This window comes from Leptopilina heterotoma, unplaced genomic scaffold, assembly GCF_015476425.1.
Source record: "Leptopilina heterotoma isolate Lh14 unplaced genomic scaffold, ASM1547642v1 Lhet_17, whole genome shotgun sequence".
NCBI lineage: Eukaryota > Metazoa > Arthropoda > Insecta > Hymenoptera > Figitidae > Leptopilina > Leptopilina heterotoma.
The window spans coordinates 1,924,352-1,937,017 of record NW_025110886.1 but is presented as its reverse complement, the minus strand read 5'-3'; the positions used below and the strand labels follow the sequence as shown (position 1 = coordinate 1,937,017).

The following is a 12,666-nucleotide window of genomic DNA, read 5'->3' as shown; positions in this document are numbered from 1 at the left end:
TTCTTTCGTGGAATTTTTAAAAAATAATTGAGGGGCTGGATGCTATAAGGGGATACGCGCCATGTTAAGTGAATGGCGCGTATCCCCTAATAGCACCCAGCCCCTCAATTAAATTTTTGCAAAAAATTATTTTAATATATTTAAAAATGTAATTGAATTTTTTCAAAGAATTAATTAAAATTTTTAAAAAATAATTGAATTTTATTGAAAAATATTATTATAAATTAGAAATAAATTGAATTCTTTTATAAAATTGTCTTAAAAATAATTGAATTATTTCGAAAAATGTTAAAAATTAAATAGAAATTGAATTCTTTCATGTAGTTGTATTAAAATTGTCTTAAAAATTATTTTTAATTTTGCAAAAAACTTATAACGAATTATGAAAAGAATTAAATTCTGTTAAATTCGGTTGTAAAATATTTTTGAAAATAATTGGATTTTTGTAAAGATTTTACTATATATTTAAGAAAATAATAATATTCGTTCGAAAAATTTTATTAAAATTGTGTTGAAAAAAGAATTGAATTTTTGCAAAAAATGTTACTATTTAAAAAAATAATTGAATTCTTACATAGAATGTTATTATCTATATCTAGTAGTAATTGAATTCTTGGAAAGAATTTTATTAAAATTTTTGAAATTAATAAACAAGAATAATTATATAGTAAATTAGTTTAGGATTAATTTTTTTAAAGTTTGAATTTCAAATTATATAAAAATTCAAATTCGAAAATAAAAAATTTTGTAATTAAACTTAAAATTAAAAACCTTAAATATAAACCTTCAATAAACCTTTAATAAAACCTTTTTAAACCTTTAATAAAAAAAAATTTTGTAATTTGGATAATAATAATAATGGATTGAAGACTACGTTTATTGATTATATTCTTTTTATCTATTTATACTACTGAATAAAATAAAATACTGAAATAAACTAAATGAATATGGGAATCGTAAAAAAGTAATATTTATTTCTATGATAATTTTCTAAAAATATTTAACAAAGTATAAAATATTGATACTTTCTCAACGATATTTTATCTTAAGTTCTACGCTTGATTTGCACAAGAAATTGTTCACGACAGGTTTCAAGAAATTTTACTTTTTCAAGATGATTGTTTTCAATTTTCCACAACCCACAATAAGGAATTAATGAAAACAAACTATATTTATTTTAACTACTAATTAATATTGTAAAGAAAAATGAATCTTAGAGCCAGTTTCGCCAACTTCCGATTAAAAGTTAATCAATGATTAAAGACAATTTAAAGGCTTCTGATTGGTTAATTGAGGATTTAATCATTGATTAACTTTTAATCGGTGTTGGTGAAATCGGCCCTTAAAATATTAAATAAAAATCGGCTTTTTTTAAAAAAAAAGAAATAGTCATCTTGAATTTTACGCTCAGTTAGCGTAAGGAACTGTCAACAGTTTTGAAAAATAAAAAGAATTTCAAGAGACATTACATACTTGGTTTTAAATAACTTATAACAAAATAACGAATACAAATAAGCTATTAATTAGAAGACTAGATCTCAAGTGATTATTCAGAATTTTTTAAGTAATTGGCACATATGTACTTATAGCTCGCAGCTATCCAATTACTTTAACATCAATGTCTTAAATAATCAAATTTCCGAAAAATAAAATAAAATCATCTCAATTTTGTAACAATTTGTAGGGCGGATTTCAAAGAGTCTTCTTTTCTAACAAGTTAGTGACTTAAATTGCTTTTCCTCATCTGGGAACAAAGATTTCAAAAACTTAAAATAATTAATAGTTTATGAAAAACACGAAACACAATATATACGGAGATAAAAAAAAAGAAATTTTAGATTCAAGACGAGTGCTGAACGAATACTGCGGAAATAGATATTTATGTACTTAACAAAAATCTAATTTTTTCGCTTGAGAGCTTCTACCGCGTCACGGAAAATTTCCAAAAAGTGCCTCTCTGCTGGGTTGTTTCTTGATGTCTTGCACTTGCTTCTCTTCTTGCTTCTTGCATTTCCTCCAAAATTACGTCTTGTTTACTTTTTTTTACTGATCTTTTTTTTTTATCCACTTCACCTTCTTCTTGGATGTCATCCATTATTCGCTTTTTATAGCCTTGCAAACTGGAAGCTTCGGCAGGTGGCTTAATTTCGGGCTTCTGATACAAAATTTCATGCATAGCATCAAAATAAGGCCAAGTAATTGGTTGCTCTCCGGTCTTCTCCTTTTTTTTTAAATTTTTTTTATAAAGCGAATTCAATAGTTTCCATTTGGAATTGCATTGTTCTGCAGAAACTTTGTATCCTTTTGTATTTAAACATTCTGCCACTTCTTTAAAAAGATTTTTGGTGGTTATATTCTTTTTTACTTTTTTTATATTCGTATAAGTCGTTATAAGGAAAAGAGTCATGTTTGACGACCATCTAATAGGGTTTTTTTCTACAAAAAGTAAAAAAGGATTAATAAAATTAAAATGGATATTTGAAAAATTTATTTAATTAGAAGTTTCAAAAATTTAGGTCGAAAAATTCTTAACGTTTAAAGTAGAGATGCACGTCGATCACATTGAGCGAGAATTGACAGTATTTGTTAAAGTTTCTCGTTTGTTAAATTCATTATATCGTCTTACTTCATTCTCGTGAATCAAGCTACAAAGAAAACGAGATGCTCATATATGATGTATATATATATGTATATAGACGATCATAATCGAAAGCTTTAATTTATATCAAAACAATTGAATCGTAAATTTCGAAATGAGCTCAACACGGTTTTTTGAAATTTTACAGGAGACATAAAAAACTGTTTATTTCAAACAGCTTTGATTAAAAGAGTCCAGCTTTTTTTCTAGTAACTACATGATATTTTATATGAGAAAATGTTAAAAGAATTATCGTTAATAACAGTGAATTGGATAAAATTGATATTATAATTGTCAGAGTTGAGCTCTTTTCGAAATTCATGAAAAAAATGTAATCATTTTAATCATAAAAATATATTAATAAAATTTTTATTATTTAGTTATTTAATTATTTAATTAATTAATTAATTAATTAATTAACTAATTAATTAGTTTATTAATTCATAGTTGCCACACAACCTGGAAAACCTGGAAATAGCATGAAATTTGAACAAATTTCTGGAATTTTTTTTTGGTTAATGAAAGATATTAAGAAAAATTCCATTCAACATGTTATTTTTCTTTAAAAATGTAAACATACAATTTTCTTTTTCCATGTTATCTTCTCTTTAAATTAATTTAATTTTTCTTTTTAATTATTGACTAAAACTGTGAAAAATGTTGTTAATATTGTTCTAAAAAAAGGAATTCATATCTTTATTAGTATTACGATTGTCAAAATTTTTTGTTACTAGTTGCTTTTTGTTCAAGATTTTGAACAAAATTTAAAGATTAAAATTATTTAATTTAGACATGACTTGAATGTTATATTCATATGACTGATTCTTCTGAAAGTGACATTTTTGATGTCTCGATTAATTTTATAAAATCTACTTTCTAATAATATTATTAACCATTTTCATTGTAAAAATTTAGCACTTAATTATCATTAGAAAAATTAAACAATTTTATTCAACTGAATTTATGCAATAGCTAAAATAATTTCAGCTAAACTAAATTTTTATGGTTTTTTTAAAACTCTTAGAAATTTTTTAAAAATAGTGCCAGAAAATACAATGTTTTTTCTATCATTATGTGCATTTTAAAAATTTTTGAACCTCTGTTTTTTATGTGATAAAAATGTTTAAATTTTGTCTTCCATTTAAGTTAAAATTACTTCAGGAATATTATTGCTTTTATAAATATTCAAATTTTACATATCGGCCTGAGTAAAATTCAAAGAAGAAAGACTTTAATATTTTCAAATTAATTTTGCGCAACTTAAATTCTTACTCTTGAGTATGAAATAAAATAGTTTCAATAGAAAATACCATATAATTTAAAAAAAATAAATTGGAAAATCGAATATCAAAAGTAGCACTTTCAGAGAAATCACCCTCAAATAGGTAAGTATGTATTATTGTCTCACTTTGACATAAAAATACCTGTGATTTTAACTGTATAAGGGAACATTAATTTATAACTACATAATAATGAATATTGTTAACACTCTTTGTAAAATACTTGTTTTTTCATCACAAATAATTCCTAAATTTTAACCTGGAATTTTTAATATTTTTGACCTGGAAAACCTGGAAAAAGCCTGGAATTTTGAAGTTTGAATTTATTTAATTTAATTAAAAATTATTATTTAATTAATGAAATGAAATTATTACTAATGAAAAACAATTTATTTATTTATTTAATTTTGAAATGTATTAAATTTTTTTAATTCAAAAACAATTAAGCATTAAAATAGAAAACAAACAATCTTAGGTTTAAAAGTAAAAGGAAAACACTTTAATACATTTTTCTGAACTTAAAGTACCTCAGATGAAATTTTACTTTTATGAAAACGTCAATGAAAAATATCCAAGTTGAGCCCTTTTCGAAAGTCATGATTCAATTTAAATAACCATAAATGAACTAATACTTTTATTAAATATTTAAGATTAAAAAATAATATCAAGAAATGAAATTGCTTTCGAAAATTAGTATGTAATAGTTTAATGTTTAATTTTATTATATTTTTACTATTTTTACTTTTGTTGTCAAAATTTTAAAAACTGGAAATAAAAAATAATTAAGCAAGTTCGACTTATTGATTAATTTTAGTTTTTTGTGGAGTTTTCAAATAATTTAATAATATTAAAATTCGAAAATATAATATAATTATTAACAATTTATAATTTTAAAAAAGCAGAATTGTGTTTTAAATAATTTTGTTTATTTCAGAGGTTTTATTTAACTTTACAGGACACTGATAGTTTATTGAAACTATCAGTTTATTGAAAAAATAATTAAATGATAAATTTAAAATAATCTAATCAAAGAATGTGATTAGTACTAAATGTGATTAATTTTCAAACATAAAGTTTCATTTGTCAATTTTCGATTTGATTTTTTTCGTTAAAGAGCAATTGACCCAAGAGTTTAGGCACATCAATGATGTAATGGACTTATCATTTAATTTGTTCCTGTGTTTTCTAATAGTAAGAGAACTTCTAGAAAATAATCGTTCTGATGGAACAGATGTGGCTGAAATAGCCAAGAAGTCTCGTGCCATGCGTGCAAGATCAGGATACTGATTTTGGTGTTCTTTCCACCAGTTTAAAACATTTGTTGTCGCGACGGATCGTTCTTCGGCTAAATATAAATTTATTTCTCGTTCCCAATAATTTTCAACTGAAGTTGACGGAGAGTCGCTTTTTTTGTATAAGGCAAATAAACTGATTTCTTCGTCTTCATCTTCCGACAAGTATTCCACGTTTTGAGCTTGGTTTACAATTTCCTACATACAATTAAAAATATATCAGAGAATTTCAATATATATTATTATAATTTTTTTCTAGAAATATAGTAATAATTGAATTAAAATGTGTTTATAAAATTATATGAGAATATTCAATATCACCAGTTATTTAAAATCTCAATTTGAGACAAATAATAGGATTAAAACGTTGCAGTGCAACATTTTTGATACTTTATTGTTTTTATTCAAGATTACTGAAAAAACTGTATATAAAAAGATTGGCTTAAAATAATAAACTTTATCATTCTTCAAAGTGTATGTTTACAAAAAAGGATTATTATTATTATTCTATTAAATAGAAAAAAAGTATTTTTTTCCATTTTGCTTCATTAAATCAATTTTCATTCCATATTTTCATTTAATAAATTAATTAATATTTAAAATAAATAATAAATAATAAATAATAAATAATAAATAATAAATAATAAATAATAAATAATAAATAATAAATAATAAATAATAAATAATAAATAATAAATAATAAATAATAAATAATAAATAATAAATAATAAATAATAAATAATAAATAATAAATAATAAATAATAAATAATAAATAATAAATAATAAATAATAAATAATAAATAATAAATAATAAATGATAAATAATAAATAATAAAAATGGATTAATAATAATTTTTTAAATTAATGAATTATAATTAATAAATTTATTGTTTTATCTATTAATTTTTATCTATTTTGCTTGAATAATTTTGTTAACTAATTAAAATTCTAAGAACTACCTTTTCAATAGGTTTTGATTTTCCATAATATTCGCTTTTAAATATTGTTTTAAATTTGTTTAACGATGCTGCTTTCATTTCTCGTCCCCATGGTGTCATGTCAAAAGTCTCCACTTTGAATCTCGGATCAAGGATCAATACAACGCAATAAATCCAATTACTTTTACTGTAATGTTCCGACAATTTTGCTAATCCTGTTTGCAAAGCTAAATATATGTTGTCTTCGATTGGGCTTCTTAGTTTTTCCTGCAATTTTCCTATCGATTCTTCCATTTTATCTAAAAGCATGTTGAATCCCAAGACTATCAAGTTCAAAGTAGGATAGTCTTCTCCGCTGAAAGCTTCGGACAGTATTTTGAAATGACGCAGATATTTGTGAATTTCTTGTAGAAGGGTCCATTCATTTTCAGAAATCATCAATTTTTTCAGAGAAGAATTATTTTGACAAAGCATAATTATTGGTGACTGCATACGAATTCCTAAGAAAATCATGTCGCATGTAGAATTCCAGCGAGTTGAAACGTCGATATTCGGTGATAACATTTTAATTTCACACACATCGCAACAGGTTTTGAATTTGATTCTCCATTGCTCTGAGTTTTTCAAGATTTTAAATAAATTTCTTAACTTAGTAAGTGGCGATGTACACTGAGTATTCTCTTCAATATTTTCTAACATTTCCCTCGCTTCATCTTCACCATCTCTTACTTCTGTGTCATCTTCAGCTCCTTCATGTCTGTCATCCAAATTATCTTCGTCGTAAATATTGTCGAGGCCTAATATTTTTAACATGTGTTGCACTGCAATATTCAAAACATGCGCATAACATTGAAAATGTTGATTTGCGTAATCGAATTTCATTAAAAGAGATAAATCTTTCATAAATCGAAAATTAGCTTTGGTGTTATCGACAGTTATTCCCAAGACTTTAGGTGTAATTTTAAACTCTTCGACAGTATCATAAAAACATCTGGCGATGTCTTTGCCCGCATGTCTTCCATGAGAAGCAACAAAATCTACCACAAGAGAATGTAACTCCCAGTTATCATCTATAAAATGACCGGTAATGCCATTGTAGCTTCGATGAGCAATTGAAGACCATCCGTCTAGTGTAAACGATATCTTGGAGGAATTTGTTTGTAAAATGTTTGAAACAACAGCTTTCATTTTGTCGAATCTAGCTATAACTAATTCTTTCATTTTTCTACGCAATGGAACTTCAGCGATTGGGTTGAGATAGGCGAATAGATCTTGAGTACATTTATCATCGAAGAATCTGAGAGATAAATATTTCCCCGCTAACCAGTCAACTACCATATTCTCAAATATTTCTTGCTGAAAAATCTATAAACAATTTTAATAGTTTTAAATCCTATTTTTAGAAAAAATATCATTTTTCTAATAAATTATTAAATTTTCTTAATTAAATGATACAAAAATTCTATTAAAGAACCTTTTTCATAATTTTTTTGAACTTCTAAAATTAAAAACTTATTATAAAATAACAACGTTAAAAGAAAAATGATTTAAAAAATACAATTGTTTAGAATTACTGATGTAGTTGTTGATGGATACGTTTGTTTAAATTCGATAGGATGTTCTTTTTGTAAGTGACGTTTGATTCCGGTTGTGTTACCACCAGTCATTTTAATGTTCTTAATCTCAGAAGGATTTTTTGAGAGGCAGAGTTTACATTTGCCCCACTTTATATTACTTTGATCGAAGGAAAATTCAAAAGAATCATAAAGAGGTTTTCCATCATGTTTTCTGCGTTTTGGTTTAAAGGTATCTTCTGGATTCTCGCTAATTAAAAATAAAAAATTGTAACTTGATTATGAATTTCTCAATTTAGTATGACAATCAAAGATTAAACGGATAAATTAATTTTTAATGAATTACATAATTTTAATTCATATTAAATTAATTAATTAATTAATTAATTAATTAAAAATTAATAACTATATTCAAGAGTTCAATTTAATGAAAAAATTTTCTTTAATGTTATTGTTGTTATAGGTTAATCCATTAAAATTTACTTTTTACTTTACAATATTTCAAATTTTTGCAAAGTTTTTTATTTATTTTTGTAAATCAATTTCTATATCATGAAAATATTAAATTAATAATAAACATACTGAAAAAATAATAATAAATAAAAGCTATATAATATTCACTTATAATTGAAAAAATAAAGAAAAATTATTTGTAAATTTAAAACATATTTATAATTTTATAAAAAAATTTTAAATACTTTGAACAATTCCGTCTATTTTGTTCTTCATTTTGATCTATTTCCATTTTCCTAAAATTAATTTTTTCTCCAAATAAACTTTCTCCTTTCAAAAAAGAAACAATTATTTTAACCTGTTTTAACCTTTGACTTTAGCGAGCAAACTGAAATTGGCGATATAAAAAACTCGATAATAACAAATGAAAATATAATTTTCTCGGTATCTAAGTTGATTGTTTACGAGATTTAATTCAACGAGACAAACGATCATCTCGGATCGACGTGCATCTCTAGTTTAAAGAGTTTTTATGCTAATATCCAAAAACCGGAACATAATAAAAAAATAAGAAAAAATCTTATGGTGCCATGGAAAATAAAAATAAAGTAAAATTTTATTTATACAAAATAATGCAGTCCGGTCCTAATTCGGAAAATCAAAATTTCAGATGATAGAAATTAAAAGTGATTTAATATCATAATACAATTAAAAGATAATTTCAATTGAATAATTCAATTTTGCCATTTTTTACAATAAGTAAATAATATATATATATATATATAAAATAAATATACCATATTCACTTTTTCGCTATTAAGCTTTGCAAATAAAAATAAATACAACCTAATCCAGTATGAATAATTTCAACAGTTTTTTGCACCGATCAAGATGAAAAAATTAAGTTTTATATAAGAGATACGTGTAAAAGTTGGATAAAATGATATACGATTTAAGAAAAGAAAGACTTATGAAAATAAAAGTTCAGGCAATTGATATTTTACTACAAACACAAATTTTTCAGAACACATTTAACATTTTCAAAAAAAATCGTGTTCATAAAAAATGTTTCGATGTATTTATATTAATTAAATGTGCGTACTTGGATCCAAATTCTCATCCTCTTCGACAACTTTTTCCTCATCATCCTCGTGATCGTCTTCATCATATTGAACTGCCATACTTTCATCCAAATCCTCCTCACCATCTCTCAATTCTCCTTCATAATATTGATAAGCAGTTGAATTTGACGCTTCTCCTTCATTTTCGACTAAAAATTTAATTAATTATAGAAAATCATTATTTTTAATTTAAACAATATAAAAATAATCACATGTTGTAGTTAACTTTCGAAAATCATTTTTATGTACGCGGATGAAAAGAACCAACCCAAGGAAGGTAACAAACTTCTGTTTATAACATTTTCCAACATTTGGAAAACTTTTTCCCGTGACTAGAAATTCCAATAAAGTAAACGAAAACAGGCTATAGCTATTTTAACAGTAATAAATTGATCTACCCTGGGTGGGATCTAACCCGTAAGGGTGAAAATTGTCGCTAACAATAACAAAAATTTCTTCTTACTTGATAATAAGTTAACTTGATCAGGTGCGATGTATTGAACTGATTCCGTCCCTAGAAAAATTTATTAAAAAATTTTTAATTAAAATTTATTTATGCGATGAATTAGGAAAAGTAGTTTACGCAAAAACAAAAAAAATTTCTTAGATTTTTTAAAACGTATTTTATAAAAATTGATTTTTCTAATGAAGATAATTTTGAAAAGTTTGTTTTCTATCATAACTATTTCAGACAGAATGTAGACTTGTTCCCTGACCCTAAAGAATATTTATACATAGAATAAATAGAATTTATTTAAATTTTTTATTTGAAACTATTTTACATAATTTAAATTCAATATTATTTCTAAAAATTAACGCAATAATGCTTTCAATATTAAATTATTATTTCAAATTTTAAATTCATTTACGAAAAATTTCATTACTTTGTTAATTTGAATCATTAAAAATCGTGGTTTTGGTAACTGCCAACCAGTGACTGATTTTTTGCTTCTGAGTCAGTTAAAAATAACTGATCTTCAGTGAAAAAATAACTAATTTTCAGTAAAAAAAAACTGAAAAAATAGTTAAACTTGATTAATTAAAGCAGTCAAAAAAAATTTACTGAAATTTTAGTTATTTTTAAAACTGACAATCAGTTATTTTTAACTAATTGTCAGTAGAAATATTACTATTTGAATTAGTGACTGACTTTTTGCTTCTAAATCAGTTATTATTAACTGATTCAAATTTAGAGAGTAACAACTTTTGAAAATAATTATTTTCTTTTAAGGAGATTAATTAAAATTTTACTGACATTTATTATATTGAAGAATTTTATAAAATTGTAATAATTAACTGAAACTTTGGCAACAATGTAATTAAAATTTCTGAAAATAATTGAATTTCTTCGAAGAATTTTAATATTTTTGAAAATAATTGAATTCTTCTGATGAATTTTGTTGTTTATTAAAATAACCGAATTCTGGAAAGGATATTTATTAAAATTCCTAAAAATAAATTATTTTCAGTAAATAATTTTAATACTTATCAAGATAATTGCGATAAAACTTTCGAAATATTTGAATAATAATAAAAATTAATTCTTGTCAGAAATAGAAAAAATGTTTAAGGTTTTCTACATATTAGAATCCGCCGTAGTAGTTTCATAATTTATGAGGCAAACAAAAAAGACACCAAAAAATCAGAATTTTCTTATGAATTCTAACAATTAAATTCTTTCTAGTACTTTTCATAAAAATCCCGAATATTTTCCTGCCCAATTCTAATTTTCCTTACGTTTTTCTAGTTTTCCTAGTTAAAAATCATAATTAACAAACAGAAAATGTAGGGATTTCTTCCTAAAGATATTTAAAATTTTCTAAAAAAAAGTTTTATAGATTAATTAATTTTGTAAATTTGGTATAAAAAACGATGCAAATTATTATTTTTTTCAAAGAACAGAATTTTTTAAAAATCGTGGTATTAATTTTATTGAATTATTTCTACTTTTCCAAAAAGAAGCTTTTAATTATGTAAACAAAATTGTAAACACTTAAGTATTCTTAAAAAGCTAAATATACTTACCGTCACTTCGAAGTAAGTTGTATAAAATGTAGTGGTCCTCCGGACGCACAATTAAATTTCCCGTATCGGGATCGACTACTGCGTTGATAATTCGCTTTTCACTCATTTTTTTTATTTTCTTTTTAATAGGATAAACGGTGACTTTAAATTATAAATTAAAACGTGCTGTGCAAGTGTAACTGTCCAAATGGTAAATGACCTAACCTACGTGATAAAAAAGGTTAAGCTTCATACACACGTTTCAATTTGCAAGTTTTCAAAATAATCGACAAAAACGATCTGAGCACCACTGGAGTAATCCAGATTGTAAACCGTTTATCTTCCGAAAACACCCATTGTACCACTCATCTAACTGGGTTGTCAACAAAATTTCACTTGTTTTCGCGATAAATGTTTTTAATTCTGATTGATCCTCTTTCCCATTCATTAAATCTTTCTTAAATTTCGCCCCCAACACGGTATATACTTTCAACGGACCATACTTGTTTAAAGCTTTTTCAATATTAAATTTAAATAAAGCACATGCATCATCAAGGAACTCATTAATATCTATGTAATCTATATTCATTATCCCACTAGTTTGCAATCGACTATCAAATGCTTCATCGAAATTAACCCATTTCATTCTTTCGTTAGTCATTTGTACACCCGCACCACGTTTCATTATTGCATCAAAGTGGCAAAACAAGTATTCCAATTTCTGGATCAAATTCAAACACCTTGATTTTTGAGAGGTTGTAAAATCAGATTTTTTAAAAAAATTTCTAAATATATTTTTAAACTTCTGACACTTGTTTTGCCATTCATTTGCTGTAATGCATTTCTCATCACCAGACATGGACATTGTGGTAATGAGCTGATTTTCCGCGATTTTAATGAAGTTGTCACTTTCTTGACAAACTTCATTGTACTCGTCAATCTTAATTTTTGATCGCGATTTTTTCGGTGATTTAACCTTTGGCATCTTAGAAGTTAAGTCTAAAGAATTCCTGAAACAAATCTAATTCCTGAAACAAATAAAAAAAACTCTGAAACAAAAATTTAAAAAAAACTCCTGAAACAAATTTTTAAAAAAATCCTGAAACAAATCAAAAAAAAATTCTGAAACAAATCAAAAAAAAATTCTGAAACAAATCGAAAAAAATCCTGAAACAAATCAAAAAAATATTCCTGAAACAAAACTAAAAAAAATTCTGAAACAAAACTAAAAAAAATTCTGAAACAAATCAAAAAAGCACAACTTAAACAAAGAAAACAAACTCTGAAAATATATCTGGAGATACTCTGTAAACTGTTAGTTGCATCTGAAAAGATGCTACTGATGATTGTGGCTCGCGCTCTCGA

General features: G+C 24.5%; 1 protein-coding gene across 2 annotated transcripts; it reads right to left on the bottom strand.

Moving 5' to 3' along the window:
• Positions 1–1,020: 1,020 nt before the first annotated feature.
• On the bottom strand, positions 1,021–11,496 carry LOC122499650 (putative uncharacterized protein DDB_G0270496). Of its 2 annotated transcripts, XM_043608102.1 has the most exons (4): positions 11,323–11,496; positions 9,761–9,811; positions 9,279–9,446; positions 1,021–2,436 (listed from the first exon to the last, which is right to left on the bottom strand). In XM_043608102.1, the coding sequence occupies exons 1-4, from the start codon at positions 11,426–11,428 to the stop codon at positions 1,922–1,924; spliced, it is 840 nt and encodes a 279-aa protein (XP_043464037.1). In that variant the 5' UTR covers positions 11,429–11,496; the 3' UTR covers positions 1,021–1,921. The 2 variants fall into 2 exon arrangements, with proteins under 2 accessions (XP_043464037.1, XP_043464038.1); XM_043608103.1 differs by lacking the exon at positions 9,761–9,811.
• Between the last annotated feature and the right edge of the window lie 1,170 nt (positions 11,497–12,666).

What these genes read in the sequence shown, in the direction of transcription:
- LOC122499650 (XM_043608102.1), bottom strand. Translation starts at nt 11,428, where the DNA reads ATGAGTGAAAAGCGAATTATCAACGCAGTAGTCGATCCCGATACGGGA. An exon ending in TCAAGTTAACTTATTATCAA is followed by an intron (nt 9,447 to 9,760) that starts GTAAGAAGAAAT and finishes TTAAATTTTTAG; the next exon opens with TCGAAAATGAAGGAGAAGCG. An exon ending in GGATGAGAATTTGGATCCAA is followed by an intron (nt 2,437 to 9,278) that starts GTACGCACATTT and finishes TACTTTTTGTAG; the next exon opens with AAAAAAACCCTATTAGATGG.